At 39.8% G+C, this 14,822-nt stretch overlaps 1 protein-coding gene across 1 annotated transcript; it reads right to left on the minus strand.

Moving 5' to 3' along the window:
- Nucleotides 1-315: 315 nt before the first annotated feature.
- zdhhc7 (zinc finger DHHC-type palmitoyltransferase 7) lies at nucleotides 316-11,061 on the minus strand. The gene is made up of 7 exons (XM_017418643.3): nucleotides 10,894-11,061; nucleotides 6,431-6,781; nucleotides 5,231-5,355; nucleotides 4,960-5,056; nucleotides 4,385-4,466; nucleotides 3,667-3,797; nucleotides 316-3,556 (listed from the first exon to the last, which is right to left on the minus strand). The coding sequence occupies exons 2-7, from the start codon at nucleotides 6,773-6,775 to the stop codon at nucleotides 3,374-3,376; spliced, it is 963 nt and encodes a 320-aa protein (XP_017274132.1). The 5' UTR covers nucleotides 6,776-6,781; nucleotides 10,894-11,061; the 3' UTR covers nucleotides 316-3,373.
- Between the last annotated feature and the right edge of the window lie 3,761 nt (nucleotides 11,062-14,822).

Genomic DNA, 14,822 nt, shown 5'->3' on the forward strand with positions numbered 1-14,822 from the left:
TCTTGTTTACAGTTTAAATAATCTTTAATATTATTTACACCAGCCTTAATATTCTCTAATATTTGATAGCCTTTGGTTATGATGATATGATATAAATAATGGACTAGAATAAAACAAACTTCAATAAATACAGGGATGATAGAAATAATGGACTATATTTTGACGAATGCCACAATATCTGTTCCCTAATCATAGTAAACTTTAACAGCATTTTAATGTGTCTTTATATAAAGGTGTTAGCTGCAAGCATATCTGTATCATTTTATAGAACACATTTTACTGAAAAATTGAAAAATAATGTAAAAGCAGTCACAATTTATAGCTTTAATTTATTCAAGTTTATTATGTAAAAGAATGACATTTATGATATGACAAAATTTTGACACAATTTAAAATAAAAAAAGGACTCAAAACATTCAGTTTATACGATGTTTATAGTAACCTTTATACTTTGTTTATAAAACTGAAGGATTCTTGTTCCTAAAGAAACATTTTCCCCCGGGAGAGGAAACAAAATCTTTCATAACTGCTCATGGCAAAAGTTAAATATAAATATGCGATCGAACATCCATCACTGTTACTGTACATCACAAAAGCCTCTTCTTCCCAAACCTGTTTCATAAATCCCCTTTCACTGCAAAAGCTCGTCTGAGGGGGGGAAAAAACAGCTTGGACAGCATAGTGTTGTGTCTATAATTCTGCACAATGTTCAACAATCATCTCATCACAGTGACTGAATCTTCAAGCCACACAGCAGAAGGTAGAGAAAAATATCACAATCAATATAATCTTTTAATTAGAAAAAACAAAAAAAACAACCCTTTTTGTACAGATTAGTCCACTGATCATGATTGTAAAACTACACACCCTGTAACGGAATCTCATTTTGAGACATTAACTACAGCATCCCAGTTGGGTCATGAAACGGGACCATCCTACTGTTAAATACTCGTTTACATCGAACACGCGTCCAAATGATGCCAGTCAACATCAGCCATCAGGTCAATACAGCAACATTTGTTAATTAATCTGTTAACTCGGTTTGCCCCACTCAGGACAGACACTTCTACATCAGCCTTATTAACCCAAGACCAGCTTTATTAACTTTATTCTAATTTAATAGCATCGTTGGTTAAATTGCTTGGTCGTTAGATCTAAATGTTATTTTGCAACCGTTTTCAAAAACAGCTGTTGCTTGATTAGCAACATGTTTGTGCATTTGCAAAGCAATAAAACTATACAGCGCAATTTTGTTTCTCCTGTCTTTCAGATATACATATAACTATGACTTCTTTAAGGGCGTAACTATCTGATTTTTACTAAACAGTGTGGTCCAAATGACTTGGCGTATGGAATATGCTTGAAATAAAATATTAAAGTCTGCCGCTGCGGTGATGAAGTCCAGCTAAATAAATAAAGAGAAATTAGAGAGCAGCTATAAGAAAAATCCCCTGATATCATTTGGCGCTCAGTGCTCCATCCCTTGGACCTAAAACATCCTGATGACAGCATGTTCCTTAACACACACAGCCTAAGAGCTTTCAGTATTATTATGTATTGTAAACGGAGGAGATTTTCCTCTCCTGACAACCACAGGTAAGCAAAAACAAAGTAGCATTTTACCCCCCCAAAAACAAAAAAAATAGACATTAAGAAAGTCTTGGTTTGACTACACTACAGCAAAACCAGCCTCTTAGTCAACACTTTAAATCCTGAACTTTAGGTTCAGAAAGCCACAGTCACCAGTGCTAACAGCTCATTACTTATGCACAGTTAAAATCCGAAAATCGACACTTTTATATTTTTTTGACTTGACTGCATGATTTAACAGCTTAAGTGCTCTGATAACACCGGGGAAAAGTCAGTTGATACCGCCACCAGATTTAACAAACCTTAAACTTCGTGCAGCGGACAAGTCGGGCATCTGTTGGAACTTCCCGAAACTTTGTTCAACAACAAAGTTTGCACGAGGAGCTAAAAGCCGCGACCGTTTTTATGGCGAAGAACTTTCTTTTTTAAATCTACAGAAGCCAAGCTTTACGGAAACAGAATCAAACCGAGCCTGCAATGATTCAGACGATGCGCTCGTGTGTTTCCGAGTTCTGCTTTTCAAAAATGTTGCACCACGCAGTTGCCAAGCAGCATGCAAAACCAACTGTGTCTCAGACTCAGCTCTGTAAGACTGTGCTGCGGGATGGAAATGCAATGAAGTCGCATTCAAATGTTCTTGTATATTCCTACTAAACACGGAGGCCGCCTGCCGTTTCCCCACACACAGAAAAAAAAAAACATGTAAGAAGAAAATGAGTCCAACTAAGTAACATTCAGTCTTCAACCGGAAATATGTTGTTATAAAAACACAGGGAGGCATCTCAGTGGTTTGACAGTCACTTATTGTTTTTAGAAACGTTGTAGAGATGTTGAGCAGCACGTAGGAGTGGTGAAATGGCAAATCTATGGACAGTTAAAATGAATACAAAACAATTTTATTTTTCGTCCCAATGAGGACGCAGAATAACAGTAGACATCTCCAGTGAATCATCACGGGCAGCTGTTGAGGAGTGAGCTTCAGCAGGTATTTAAAAAAAAAAAAAAGGAATATTAATTTTAACTGGCTCACAAAATGCAAAAAAAAAAAAAAAGAAATCACCCCAAAGAAGGAAAAGCATGACAAAAGGGGATGACCAGACAGGAGAAGCCCCTCAGTCCTCTTGAATAAGAATGAGGCTTGTGTTCACAGTAGCCTGCTCAAGATGATGAAAGCCTCATTTCCAGGCTGAGATATCGGCTGATTGAGCAGTTCTACATGCAGTTTTATAAGATGGTACAAGCTCCGATGACCACTTTGCTCCATGTTTGGGTTCCTCTGAAGTGTTGCGTATGAAGTGCACGTCCTCGACTGTTGATTCCTTTGTTTGGGTCCAGACAAGTGTCAACATCACCCCAACTAAGATCCTCTTGTCTGGATCTGGTGATGATAAAAGATGTCTCTGAATGTCTTATGTGCAGCAAAGAACAAAAACCTCCTTCGGCTGCATATTAAAAGGTGCATGATTTAAGTTCCACCAGTACCCCAAAATGGTCAGAAATAAAAAAAAAAAAGAAAAGTCACTTTGAGTTCTTTACTTCATGCTTTATCAAAAATGGCCCAGACAAATCAGAACAAATAGTCCAGTTGTTGAGGATACTTGTGCAGACCAACACCGAGGTGATAATACAGACGTTGAGCAGCGTTTGTGATGCACTGTCTGTCTGTCACCCAGCAAAAAAAAAAAAAAAAGCCTCAGTGAGAAGAGGTCCATCTGAGTCCACAGCAAATCCTGCTTTAACCCCAGCCAACGTGTTGGTGATCTTCATCAGGTTCTCCAGATTGTCAGACAGAAAACTCAGAGCCCCCCCGGCGGCCGTGGCTCAACAGCAACAGGCGCCGCAGACGCAAACCTGTGAAGGGGTTGCACCACAGAAGAGATGGCGGACCCCCGAACACAGCTTTCATTCCGTCCCATCTCATGTGGCGCTCCCACGTTGGCTTCTCATTTTTTAGACGTTCGATCTCCTGCAGGACATTTAAAAAAGCAGTTTGGGTCAGGAATTTAACTTGGTTCCTGTCGAGATAAACTAGAAAAAAAAAAAAGGTGCGGCCTGGCGTGCAGGGGGGATACTGACCGTCTCGTCGTTGCAGATGGAGTGAATCTGTGTGCCAAACATTACGGCCGTGAAAGTGAGGAAGAGGATGGCTTCGAGACAGAGGAAGATGAGGAGCAGCACAGACACCCCTGGGGAGAAGTCACTGCACTCTGAGCACAGAGGGAGGAAGAAAGTCCACTTCTTTAGTTTGCTATGACTAAATCAACTGCATATAAAAAAGGTTTGAAATAATTGTTTTTGTTCGATTCCAAGGATTTAGCTTTGGTTCTAATAAAGCTGTCAGAACTGATAATTCACTGAATGGAAACTTTTTCTTTAATTATTTTATTGATGATGAAGCACTCTCTCTCCTGCAGTGATTGTCAACAAACCACAACTGCAAAGAGTTTTTTTTTCCTTCTAGGTAAGAGGCTCATTCTGTACATTACAGAAGAAGGGGAGCTTCTATGAATAAAATATTATCCTCATTCTTTGGTTCATTTCCACAGAGAGGCCCACTGGGGAGCAGAAAGATAAATGAAAGCTCTTTGTTGATTCGCCTGCACAGTTCCAACGATCTGTGCAGAAGAGCCGATTTCACTACAAGATGAAAACCTTTTTCCCCTCACTCTGCACCTTGTGTTTCTCCGTTTCTCTATAAAGAATCCCAACTACTTGCATAAATACTGGACTTCTAAATTTCCTTTATATCTTAAACTATTTTTTTTTTGGTACAGTAAATGCTTTAAGGTCTTACCGTTCCACTGGACTTTAATACATGTGAAGAAATGCATTCCGCTGAGACCGAGGGCATGGGCAGAAATCAGTGCAATGTACATCTAAGGAGGAAAAACAAAAAGCGAGTGAGCAATATAATGTGGTGTACCTATGTTTTTAGGATTTACATCGCCGTATGAACGTGGGAAACAAGCGCAAACTATATCTTTTGATGGCAGGTGACCTTGCACGGCCCGGCCGTATATGACAGCTTTATTTTTCTGCCTTCAAAAAGCTCCGGTCAGCAAATGAAGCCAGAGAAAAGTGCTGATGTTATCAAGAGAGCCACAGATGGCGATGGGAGCGCATTTGATGTAGGCCCGTTTCTGATGCATTACACCGCTACTCGGCTGGTCTAAAAAAGCTCAAGATGGGAATCTGCTAATTGTGTTCTCCTGCATAACAAACAAAACAAAATACTTACAGAGTTGGGAAAATCAGAGTCATATCTGTTACATTTAATAGCAACCGTTTGAGCGGGTTTATAAGCTTCTAATTCAACTTCCTTCGAGATTTAATAAACTCTTCCTGCCATGATGACTGCTGTGTACTTACAGTAAAAAGCACAAAGAATCTCTGATTCTTTTCGCCCACGCAGTTGTTGACCCAGGGACAGTGATGGTCCATCTTCCGGATGCATCGTTTACAAATACTGCGAGGAACAAGAGACATTAATGAGCGACAATACACAGCTCCTTTTTTTTGTTTGCAGTTTAATGTTTAGTTTCAGCAGGAAATGTTCTCCTGAATCTAACTGCTGTCTTGAACACACAGTTTAACTACAGCGAGGCTCTGCCTGCTGTGAGGACTTGGTGAAAAAACTGACCTGCAGTGGTGCGCTCTCTCAGGTTTGATGCTACAGCACTTTGGACACTTGTAGATGACTTCCCCGGGTTTAAGCTGCAAGCTCTCCATGTACTCCTTGGTCGCATTGCCTTTAGGGACTGCACCCTAAACAGAGGGGAAGGAAGACAAACACAAACCAAATAAACAAACGTCATCATTTGCAACAGTCTTTACAAAGAAAGCAAACGCTCAGGCTGAAGGTGGGGCAACCATCGGCTCTTCTCATTCTGTTTTCAGTCGGATAACTACAAGAAACAAACAAACTTATCTCGTCCTGAGTACTCTAGTAGTACATGGTAGTATGGCTGTAACATGGCAGAGGGGAGAGTAAAAACACCTGAGGTTAAAACACAGGTTTGACCTCCTGTATCTTAAGCCTTTGCGTATTATTGCGAGGTTTCAGACGTGACATTTGTTAATGCCTGGGCTGTTATGCAGGAGCATTAGTGTAAGTGTTTCCCAGGCATTCCGTTTCTTGTCGTTGTTCCACCAACAACACATTATTTGATTCATAAGCCTTTAAAGCATGAGTTGTCTGGATTCAATCTCGTCAGTAAAGCTGAAAAAGTCGTTCTGCTTTCACAAACAGCTGGAAACAGCCGGAGGGAAACATCACAGGGCTACACATACGTCCATAAGAAACCCAAATCAAACTGAATGCAGCAGTTTTTTCACTCCACCGTTTGACTCACTATGTTTTAAAGACACCTTCATGGAAAAAAGGAAACAGAACAACTTAAACTAATATATAAAATAAGATAAAAATCAGCTTGAGTGAAGGTCTGAACACTGTTGTTTGATTAAATAAAGCAGCTGATAGACATTCAGATTAATGGACTGCTGTGTGCTGCTCTCACACAGAGCTTCCTCTCACACACTTTACACACCCCATCAGTTCAGCGTTCCAGATTATATTAACAAGTGACTCGACTCCAAGTGTCAGACTGTGGCAGTGTCTTTAGACTGTGCCGTAGCTTGTACTGTCAAAACGTCTACAAGAGACTCTTTTTTTTTTCAGAGTAGAAAACTAGAGTAAACAATTTATGTAATATTAAGGTAAAATATGTATTTATTTTTAAACTCCATCTAAAGATCTTTCTATTTAATTTTTTTTAAGTTCCCAAATTTCTGACTTCCTTTGCTCAACATGGCCCGTCACGAGTGAACTTCCCCTCCTTACCGGGTCAGTCAGCATGGTGCGCATGTGCGAGGCCAGCGCAAGCACGGCCAGCGAGTTGAAGGTGGCCCCGTTCAGCAGCGAGTACCAGAAGTTCTTGGCGGGCAGGAGCATGACGAAGTTCACCACGAACTCCGCGTACAGAACCAGGAACCAGGTCATGGTGGCGCACACCATCCCACAGCTGTCCTGGATGAACCACAGTGTGCGGTTCCCCGCCGTGTGGCCCGCGTGGGGTCCCCCGACCATCACTCCGGCTCCCAGGCTCCCCGCCTCCACGTCTGCGCCCGCCGACAGCAGCGGGTGGTGCTGCTCCATGTCTCGTAGCCGGTGGTTTGAAGACTGCATCCTGCCCTGGGGAGAAAAGAAATACTGAATGAGTAACGTCTTTATTTCCAACATTTCATAGAATACCTGTATTCGGTGGGCAATTCTATACTAGAAAACAACAACAAAAACTCTTCCACAGCTATCATATTCAATGTTATGAGATTAAACACCATTTTTTCATTAGCTTATCATTGGGGTCAACATAAAAATAGGTCCAATGATACGGTACTTATTGCTGCGCCCTTTGAGCAACCACTGCGAGAGCCATGAGTCACTGGACTCTGTTTTCATGTCAAGGTCGTAGGAGAACATTCAGGGGCAGCTGGAAGACAAAGTCCACAGCTTCAAGATAAATCAATAGATATCCAGGTCCCTTTGGGAAAACTGATCCTGCACCTGTGGTGCATTCAGGCTCTAATAATAATCTGTAGACCCAGATGCCATCTGCCGGCAGGCCTCGTTGTTATTGACAAAACAAGGCAAATAAAATGAAATGTTTTGAGTTTTTCTGGTGGTAAAAGAAGAAAAACCATGTAACACTTTGTTCAGATTAGCTAGAAATCTTATCTGTAAACATCTATCCATGTCAAAAGGCTGATGGAGCATATTTTTCTTGGTTTCACACACAAAATGTCTGCAGTTTACCCATTACACTCAAACATATGTCAAAGACAAGAAAACAATTGAAATATATATATTTTAATATCAATTAATTGACTGAATTTTTGTTGTACATTAAAAATAGTGAAGTATAATCCCAATAATAATCTAATAAAGCACATAATCTGTCCAAAACACAATTTAACAGAATTAAATACAGGAAAATAACACATAAAAGCTCTAAAATCATTAGAAAAGTGCTCTGTAAGTATGATTTTATATTTCGTTTGTATTAGTTTCAGCAGGTCATAGATATAGAGATGAATAAAAACAATTATGATGAATATAAAACAACGATTATGGTTATCACACACAACTGAGATTAGGTGACAGGCGAACTAAGATTAAGTCACACTGCTCACATAACAACTTCAGCCTGAACAGCCCTGTTTAAGATGTTTTTAACCATAAGCCATACATTTTTTTTTTACTCATTATAAAGCAAAGAAATGAATCTAAGTTGTTCCTACTCACTAACATGCCTTACTGGTAGAATGTGAAGCGTCGCTCTGAAGCAAACGACCACTTCCTTCCCCAAACGCTCTTAAATCAAACGAGACGTTTGGGTGGTGCAGAGCTCAGCGGCCATGTTTTAGCTGACTAAATGTCTCGCAGATGTTCGTTTCTGCTCGCTTCCAATAACTTTCCGCAGCAATGAGTGCGACGGAGACTGCTTGCGAACAGGATAATGTGGGAGGAAAGAGGTTTTTGGCTTGTCGTGCTGACATCCCAAAACAACAAATACATCCTCCTGACAGTCATTAAACAGCGATGACTGTTTCTCTTTGGGGGTTTCGTTTTTTCCGCAGGCTACAGTGACTTTGTGCCATCCAGCAAGTAGCAGAGATGTTAAATATGAGCGCTATATTGACTATATACAGCATAAAGATATTTTAAATGAGATGTAAAATTTAACCCAGCCATATATTTTTCCTTTTATTACACGCTCCGATTTCCCTTAAAGTCATGCCAGTATTTGTACTTTTCTCTGCTCTGTCCAGGTGTTTGTGAGTTGGTCCGAGTGACAAACCCAACATTGTTGGCATTCACATTGTTCACGACGAAAACTAAATATTTCAAGTTAATAAGAGCAACAAAGACTTCAGGCAACTGCACTGGTTTTGTAAAAGCTGATGCTTTCCTAGTCTCCTGTGTGTTCGCTCATAACAGCACAATTAAACATGAAGACATGTGGAAACTCGGGAAATTAGCTATCAAGTAAACAATGGAAAATGCAGAATGGAAGAAATAAACCAGGCTGGCTTAATTTAATGTTATCAGTCCCCTCATCTCATCTCATCTCAGCTTCTTATATGTGTACACAGTTTTTTCTTATGTCTTATCCCATCACGCTTTCTCGGTGACAATATTATGAAGTAAAACACGCAACAGAAGAAAAAAAGAGGCCCAGAAACACACTCACAAACATCTTCGTACCGAAGCCATTATTTCCAGCTAACATGAAATACACAACTTGTTGCATATAATGTTCATTGTGTTGCAATGGCCTGTTGACGTATTTTATGATTTCATCAGATGATTATTGTCTTTACTTAAGACAACCTGCAATGGGAAATTATTATTTGTATGTTAAGAAAGCCCTTAACAAGAAACCGGAGAAGTGTGAGGAACCACTCATTGCCCATTATTACAGTATTGATTTTTTTGTGTGATCAATAAAGGGTGGGGGAGTGGGGGGCAAATAAAGTCTCGCCGAGCTGCTCCACCAGCTGTCTGCCCTTTTCATCCTTTCTGACACACACACAACCATCGTTCACCACAACGTCATCCGACCCAGGTCGCTTTAAAGCATCGTTCGGCTACGGAGTCATCACCTTCTAAGAGCACAAAAAGTCAGCGTGAAACATAATTTCTCATCTATAGTTTTACTAAGAAAAGTTGATATTTTACCAAAGGGGTTTCTGGTTATCAGGTGACAAGTTTGATTGCCAACAGAAGGTAAATAAGTGATGCTCTGACTCTCTTTTTCAGGAGCCGGCCAACTTCCTGCTCTGAGCTGGCATAAAAAGACATATATTGACAGCAGACTTTAGCTTCTTGGAGCCTGGTGAAATGGATTTTCACACTATTTTCATGTTGAACAGATGGATCTGAAGATCAGTAACACAGGAACAAATTAGTAAATGCACTCTAACAACACGCTGACGGCTGCATCTCAGCAGCAGGACCTTTTCATTGGACAAATTCAGAATGTGAATAAATGAGGAATGCAACTGGACCAGCTCTTTTCTTTTTACACGAGAGAGACAAACAGATGACATAAAGTTGGCTGTGCCCGCTCTCGTGGACTGAAAAAGCAAGGCGTGCAGCACACCTAAAGTCAGCTTCACCACAGCACGCCGGGGTGCACGCTTCCTGAAGCATAAACGCAGAAAAACAATGCAGGCTGACAGCCGTGAAAAAAACCCAACCCAAAACACTTGTGTAATAATTTCACATTTCACATTTCACATTACGAAACAAACTTCTAGTTGCTTGTCTCTCCTATAAGAGCGTTAAACACGGATTCAGCATGAAGTGCTGCGAGGAATTTGTGTGTCAGAAGGAGAAATTTGAGGAATTTGTTGCAGCTAAAATGTTGGTTTCAGTCGGCAAGCGTTTATCAAATCCTAATCATGTGACAGAAAATCCACCACAGCACCCAACATGTCAGAAACTGTGAAAACACAAGCGTGGCATGTGTTACAGATATTGAATTACAGCATGAATGGCGGTCAGCATGAACCAAAAACAATGATGTCTTACTGTAAAAACACAACAGACACTGAATATCAACAAACTTGAAAAGAAAGCTGTAGTCCTCTGGGTGCAATCTAGGACTTTGCAAGAACTGACAGGAAACACACCCATCATTCATTCTGACCATGTTGTGACACAGCACTTATTCTAACTGTGAATCAGTGTTTTAGTTGACCCTTGGTGTTTGTGGTTTTGTCGAGCCACTTCTGTCTTTTTATTTTTAATCAATCTTCAACAGTGAGTCAAAAAAGAACCTTAATATTAAAGTTAAGAAGTTGAATCCAACCCTAATACGTTGGTTATATTATTTGTATTTAACCAGAAGAATAACAAACTGAATACCAATGTCAGACTACTATTAAAAGGGGAAGTGTTGAGATTTTAGACTTCATCAAAACAAACAGCTCACTAACCACAACCTTCTCATCTGACAGCCTAAAACTAAGTCTTAATTATTAGGCTAAAAGCATACTGTGGGTCTTTCCTCCGTGATACAACGAGTGCTGTAAAGGTCGTGACAGACACACTTCCACAAACACACACCCACACACACACACACAGGGCACAGCCAGCCGCTTGCATTTAGTCTGGTACTTCTCGATCAACAGAGCTGGCAGCTAAATCTCACTGGCTAACTAGCCATTGAAACAAGCTAACAAAGCTAACACGCTACCACTGTTAGCGAGTGCCTTCCGAGTGACAGCTGAATGGCATACCTTAAGAGTCCTTAATTGTTATGCGGGGAACTCGTTCTCAGTGCATCTGGCGTCCCGTTTATATTAAACTCAAAGGCGACACAGCCGCACATCGGCAGGGAGAACACATCGCTCAAACAACGAGCTGACAGTGACCAGTAACAAACGAGCTTCCGGGGTTCGTTTCGGCTTTGTCCGGTACCTTTCGGGAATGTCCGGACGAAGAATTCTAACTAACCAAACAAGCGCCACCCTGTGGTGATAGTCAAAACTGCATCGCAAAAAAAGGACAATTCCGTCTCTGGCATGGAAATGGTGGCGTCATGGAGGTGAAGAGAAATATTTTAAAATATCGCATGTGATTAATTAGCATGTAATTACAATAACTCCACAGCATTTCTTCAGTAATGTATCAGTTTTTATCAGTTTTAAGATATACCGACAGATAAATAGATGGATATATGAGGGGGAATTCAAGCATCCAGTGGAATCATAACAACATTCAATGAATTTGGTCTTGTAACACAAAATAAGAAAAAAAATATATGGTGTTGGGCCTCCTGGCAAAGAGGAGAACAAAATATACTAGAAAAAAACATTTCAAACATGGGTAAACGGTCAGTGTATATGTACTGGTTTGAATAGAATAGAATATAATATTTTTGTCTGCCAATCAGCAGATAAATTCACATTATTGCAACAGCAAAGGTATAAACAAAAACACAAGAACACTGTAATAGAAAGTATAACGAAATAACACAATATAACTGAAAAAAAGTGTGTGTGTGTGGGGGGGGGGGTAAGAAATGTTGCTCATCACACATTTAAAGAGACACCTGGTTATATTTCTATTACTGAATTACATATCAGATATTGCACTATTTTACTATTACAAATTAAATACTATTTTAAAGTAGGCAATAATAAAATGAAAAGGTGACAAAGACAGCCTGAGCTAAAATAAATGGTGCAAATAAGAGAGTTACAGGGTTGTTGTTGTTGTTGTTGTTGTTGTTGTTGTTGTACATTCTCCCTGTTTCAGCTTACAGGAGGACAAATCAGTTCCTCTGTCCTTCAGCTGAGCACACTGGGACAAGAGACGGCCTGTAAACACTCCTCTGCCTGAACATTGTGCTGTTCGAAGGCTGTTCAATGTTGTCCAATATAGCCAGCAGCTTGTCCAGGCTTCTCCTCTCTGTCACATTGTTAGATGATCACCTCAACCTCAGTTTGTTTGCTCCTCTATTTCACTTTGAACCAGAACAGAGAGGACCCCTTGTTTCTGCCTCTAATAATATACTGTAGTTAACGTTATTTCAAATGAACTGGACTAAATTTTTACAGCTCATTACTACTGACTGCTCAAGGAGCTTTTTACACTTCTATTCACTCACACAGCAGATTGGGGGCTACAGGGTTCAATGTCATGCCCAAAGACACTTGGGGGAAGCTGGGATTAAACCACCATCCTGCAGGATGATGATTGCTCTTCATCCTAACCTACAGCTGCCCTGAATGAGAATCTACTGTACATCCTTGTAAACTTTGATTGTTGTTAGAATTTGTTTCCATGAAGCAATTTCAGCTAAACAAAATCTGTTTTAGCTGCTGACTGAGTTTGTTTGATTTCAAAACTAAAGCCATTTGAAATAAAATGTTAAAGCTATAATACAGTGCAATTAAAGTGAAATTTTATATCAGAATTTGGATGAAGATCTAACAGTTTCTATCTGAAAAGTTACAAATCTTGAAAAATAAACTGCATGCTGTGACGATACAGAGAAACAGTCTGAGGCGGAATACAATGTCGCAGCTTAGTAGAAACAATTTATTTTATCACTCTTGAAGGTTTATTTCTTATCCTGTGGATAATATAGTGAGGTCAGATAAAATCTCAGCCTGAGGAGTCTTTGTTGTTTTGATAAAATTTGTTAAATAAAGCCATCCTGTCTGTCCAGATGTCACAAAGAACATGTGACGGAAAAATAAAACGTAGAGACATGTCTTCATTATAAGCACAGCAAAACTGTCATATGGGATGGTTGATCATATTCTGATTTCAGGTCAACTGACACAGCCCTCCAGCTCTGACAAAAGCTGACGTTCTTGAGTGACGTGTCTCTAATAAACTCTGTGACTGTTATTTAAAAAGCACTGTCTTACTGTCTTTAGGCAGACATATTCTGTGGTTTGGAATTGCTTAATTCCTGGGATTTTCTGCTTGACATTTCCTTTAAATTGATAAAAAATATCAACAATCTTGGTTTCCCCCTATTATTTCTGTCATCACAACACAGTATGGTGTCATGTGAGAAGTTTAACTTTGTTTGTTGTTTAAGGCAATGTTCATGCAACAGTCAATACGTACCCGTATTTATATCAGTAAGATGGTTTGGAGTGAGAATGCTCGCCTCCACACACAAGCCATCTTTTAATTTCTATGTTTGTGCCAAAAAAACCCTGCAGATTGACAGAGATGGAAAATGAACTTAAACCAGTGATTCAAAACCCAGCTTTCCCTGTGATGCAAGTAGACGGGTCCCTAGGAGATTTAAAAAAGGTAGGAATAGGTAGTTGACTTAAACTACAAGACTGCACTGATTACCTGATACAGGTTTCCGTATCGTGCTGAAAACTCTGCTAGATTTAGACATGGCAACATTTTCTGCTACAGGATGATTAAATATGAGTTTTCCTAAAGAGTAAAGGTTTATTAAATGAATGCTTGTGCACCATTAAAAATGGGATCAACTATATCTAAACCTTCAACAATGAGTTAGTGTAATTACTTAGCTGGTTTTGTAACTTTACCCAAACATAATAACATGTGGAAAACTGGATTTAGACAGGTGAGTTTGACCCCATTCTGATACTGGTGATGTTATGTGACTCCCTGAACTATATTTGGAGTTAAATCCAAACACAACATTTAGGCTCAACATAAATGGTCAGAAACACAGTTTTATTAGATGTTTCTAAAACAGTTGTAGTACTTCTAGTTATCCAGGAGATGAAGCTATTTTGCAGATGAAAAAACAGGACTTGAACTATAATATACAATCTCAATCTGAAATGTTTGTGAGTTAAAAAAAAGCATATTGATTACTTTTAATTCACAGACACCAAAGTGATTTACACGTGAGGAACACACTGAAGTGATGAGATGCTCAGTGATAAAGAGAATGTAAGAGTTGAACAGTGAGTGCAGGTTCTGAACGATAACTCTTCATCCTCAGCTCCAGCTACCTCAGATACTGTATGCTGTCATATTTATGCAGGAAAGAACTGAACATGTTTGTGAATATATATGTGTACTACTTCATTAGATTGAGCTAAATTTATACAAAAGAGTTACATTTATTTAAACTTGTGCCTTTGAAATGCTGAATAAGTCTTCTGTGAATTATTAATCTTAGATGAATTAAGTTAAGGGATCATGAAAGAGTTTCTGAATGTGCTTTATATGTTTTTTCAGCTTCCATCTTCTCTCAAACCAAGCCTAAAATCCCAGAGATACCTTTAACTATAACAGTAGGTCCATTCATGAGTAATTCAGCAAGGCAGAGAACAGCTTCTGTCCCGCCTGCTGCAACTAAAACTTTAATGCATGCTACATTTCCAGTCCAGTCAGTTATGTCACAGGGCTAGACATCAGAGCACATGCTGTCACTCAGTTAAACATTTAACTTGGCCAGGACAGCAGCGGGCAGATGCCCACTTGACGTGGCCAGCAGGGAGCAGCAGAAACGTCCTGGCGCCAGGTTCTACCATCACGCATCTCCCAAGAGTAGATTATAAAGCCAAGACAAAGCAGCTTGGCCGCACAGTGAAAGCTCAGAGCCTCTGCCCTCTCCTGTTCTGGTTCAGAGCCAGTATCAGCTGTCTATTTTAGAGGGCGGGAGAGAAAAAAAAATATCCGTCAATCCTCTAAAGCAGCTTAAAGGCTGAAT

Source organism: Kryptolebias marmoratus, linkage group LG15, assembly GCF_001649575.2.
Source record: "Kryptolebias marmoratus isolate JLee-2015 linkage group LG15, ASM164957v2, whole genome shotgun sequence".
NCBI classification, from domain to species: Eukaryota; Metazoa; Chordata; class Actinopteri; order Cyprinodontiformes; family Rivulidae; genus Kryptolebias; species Kryptolebias marmoratus.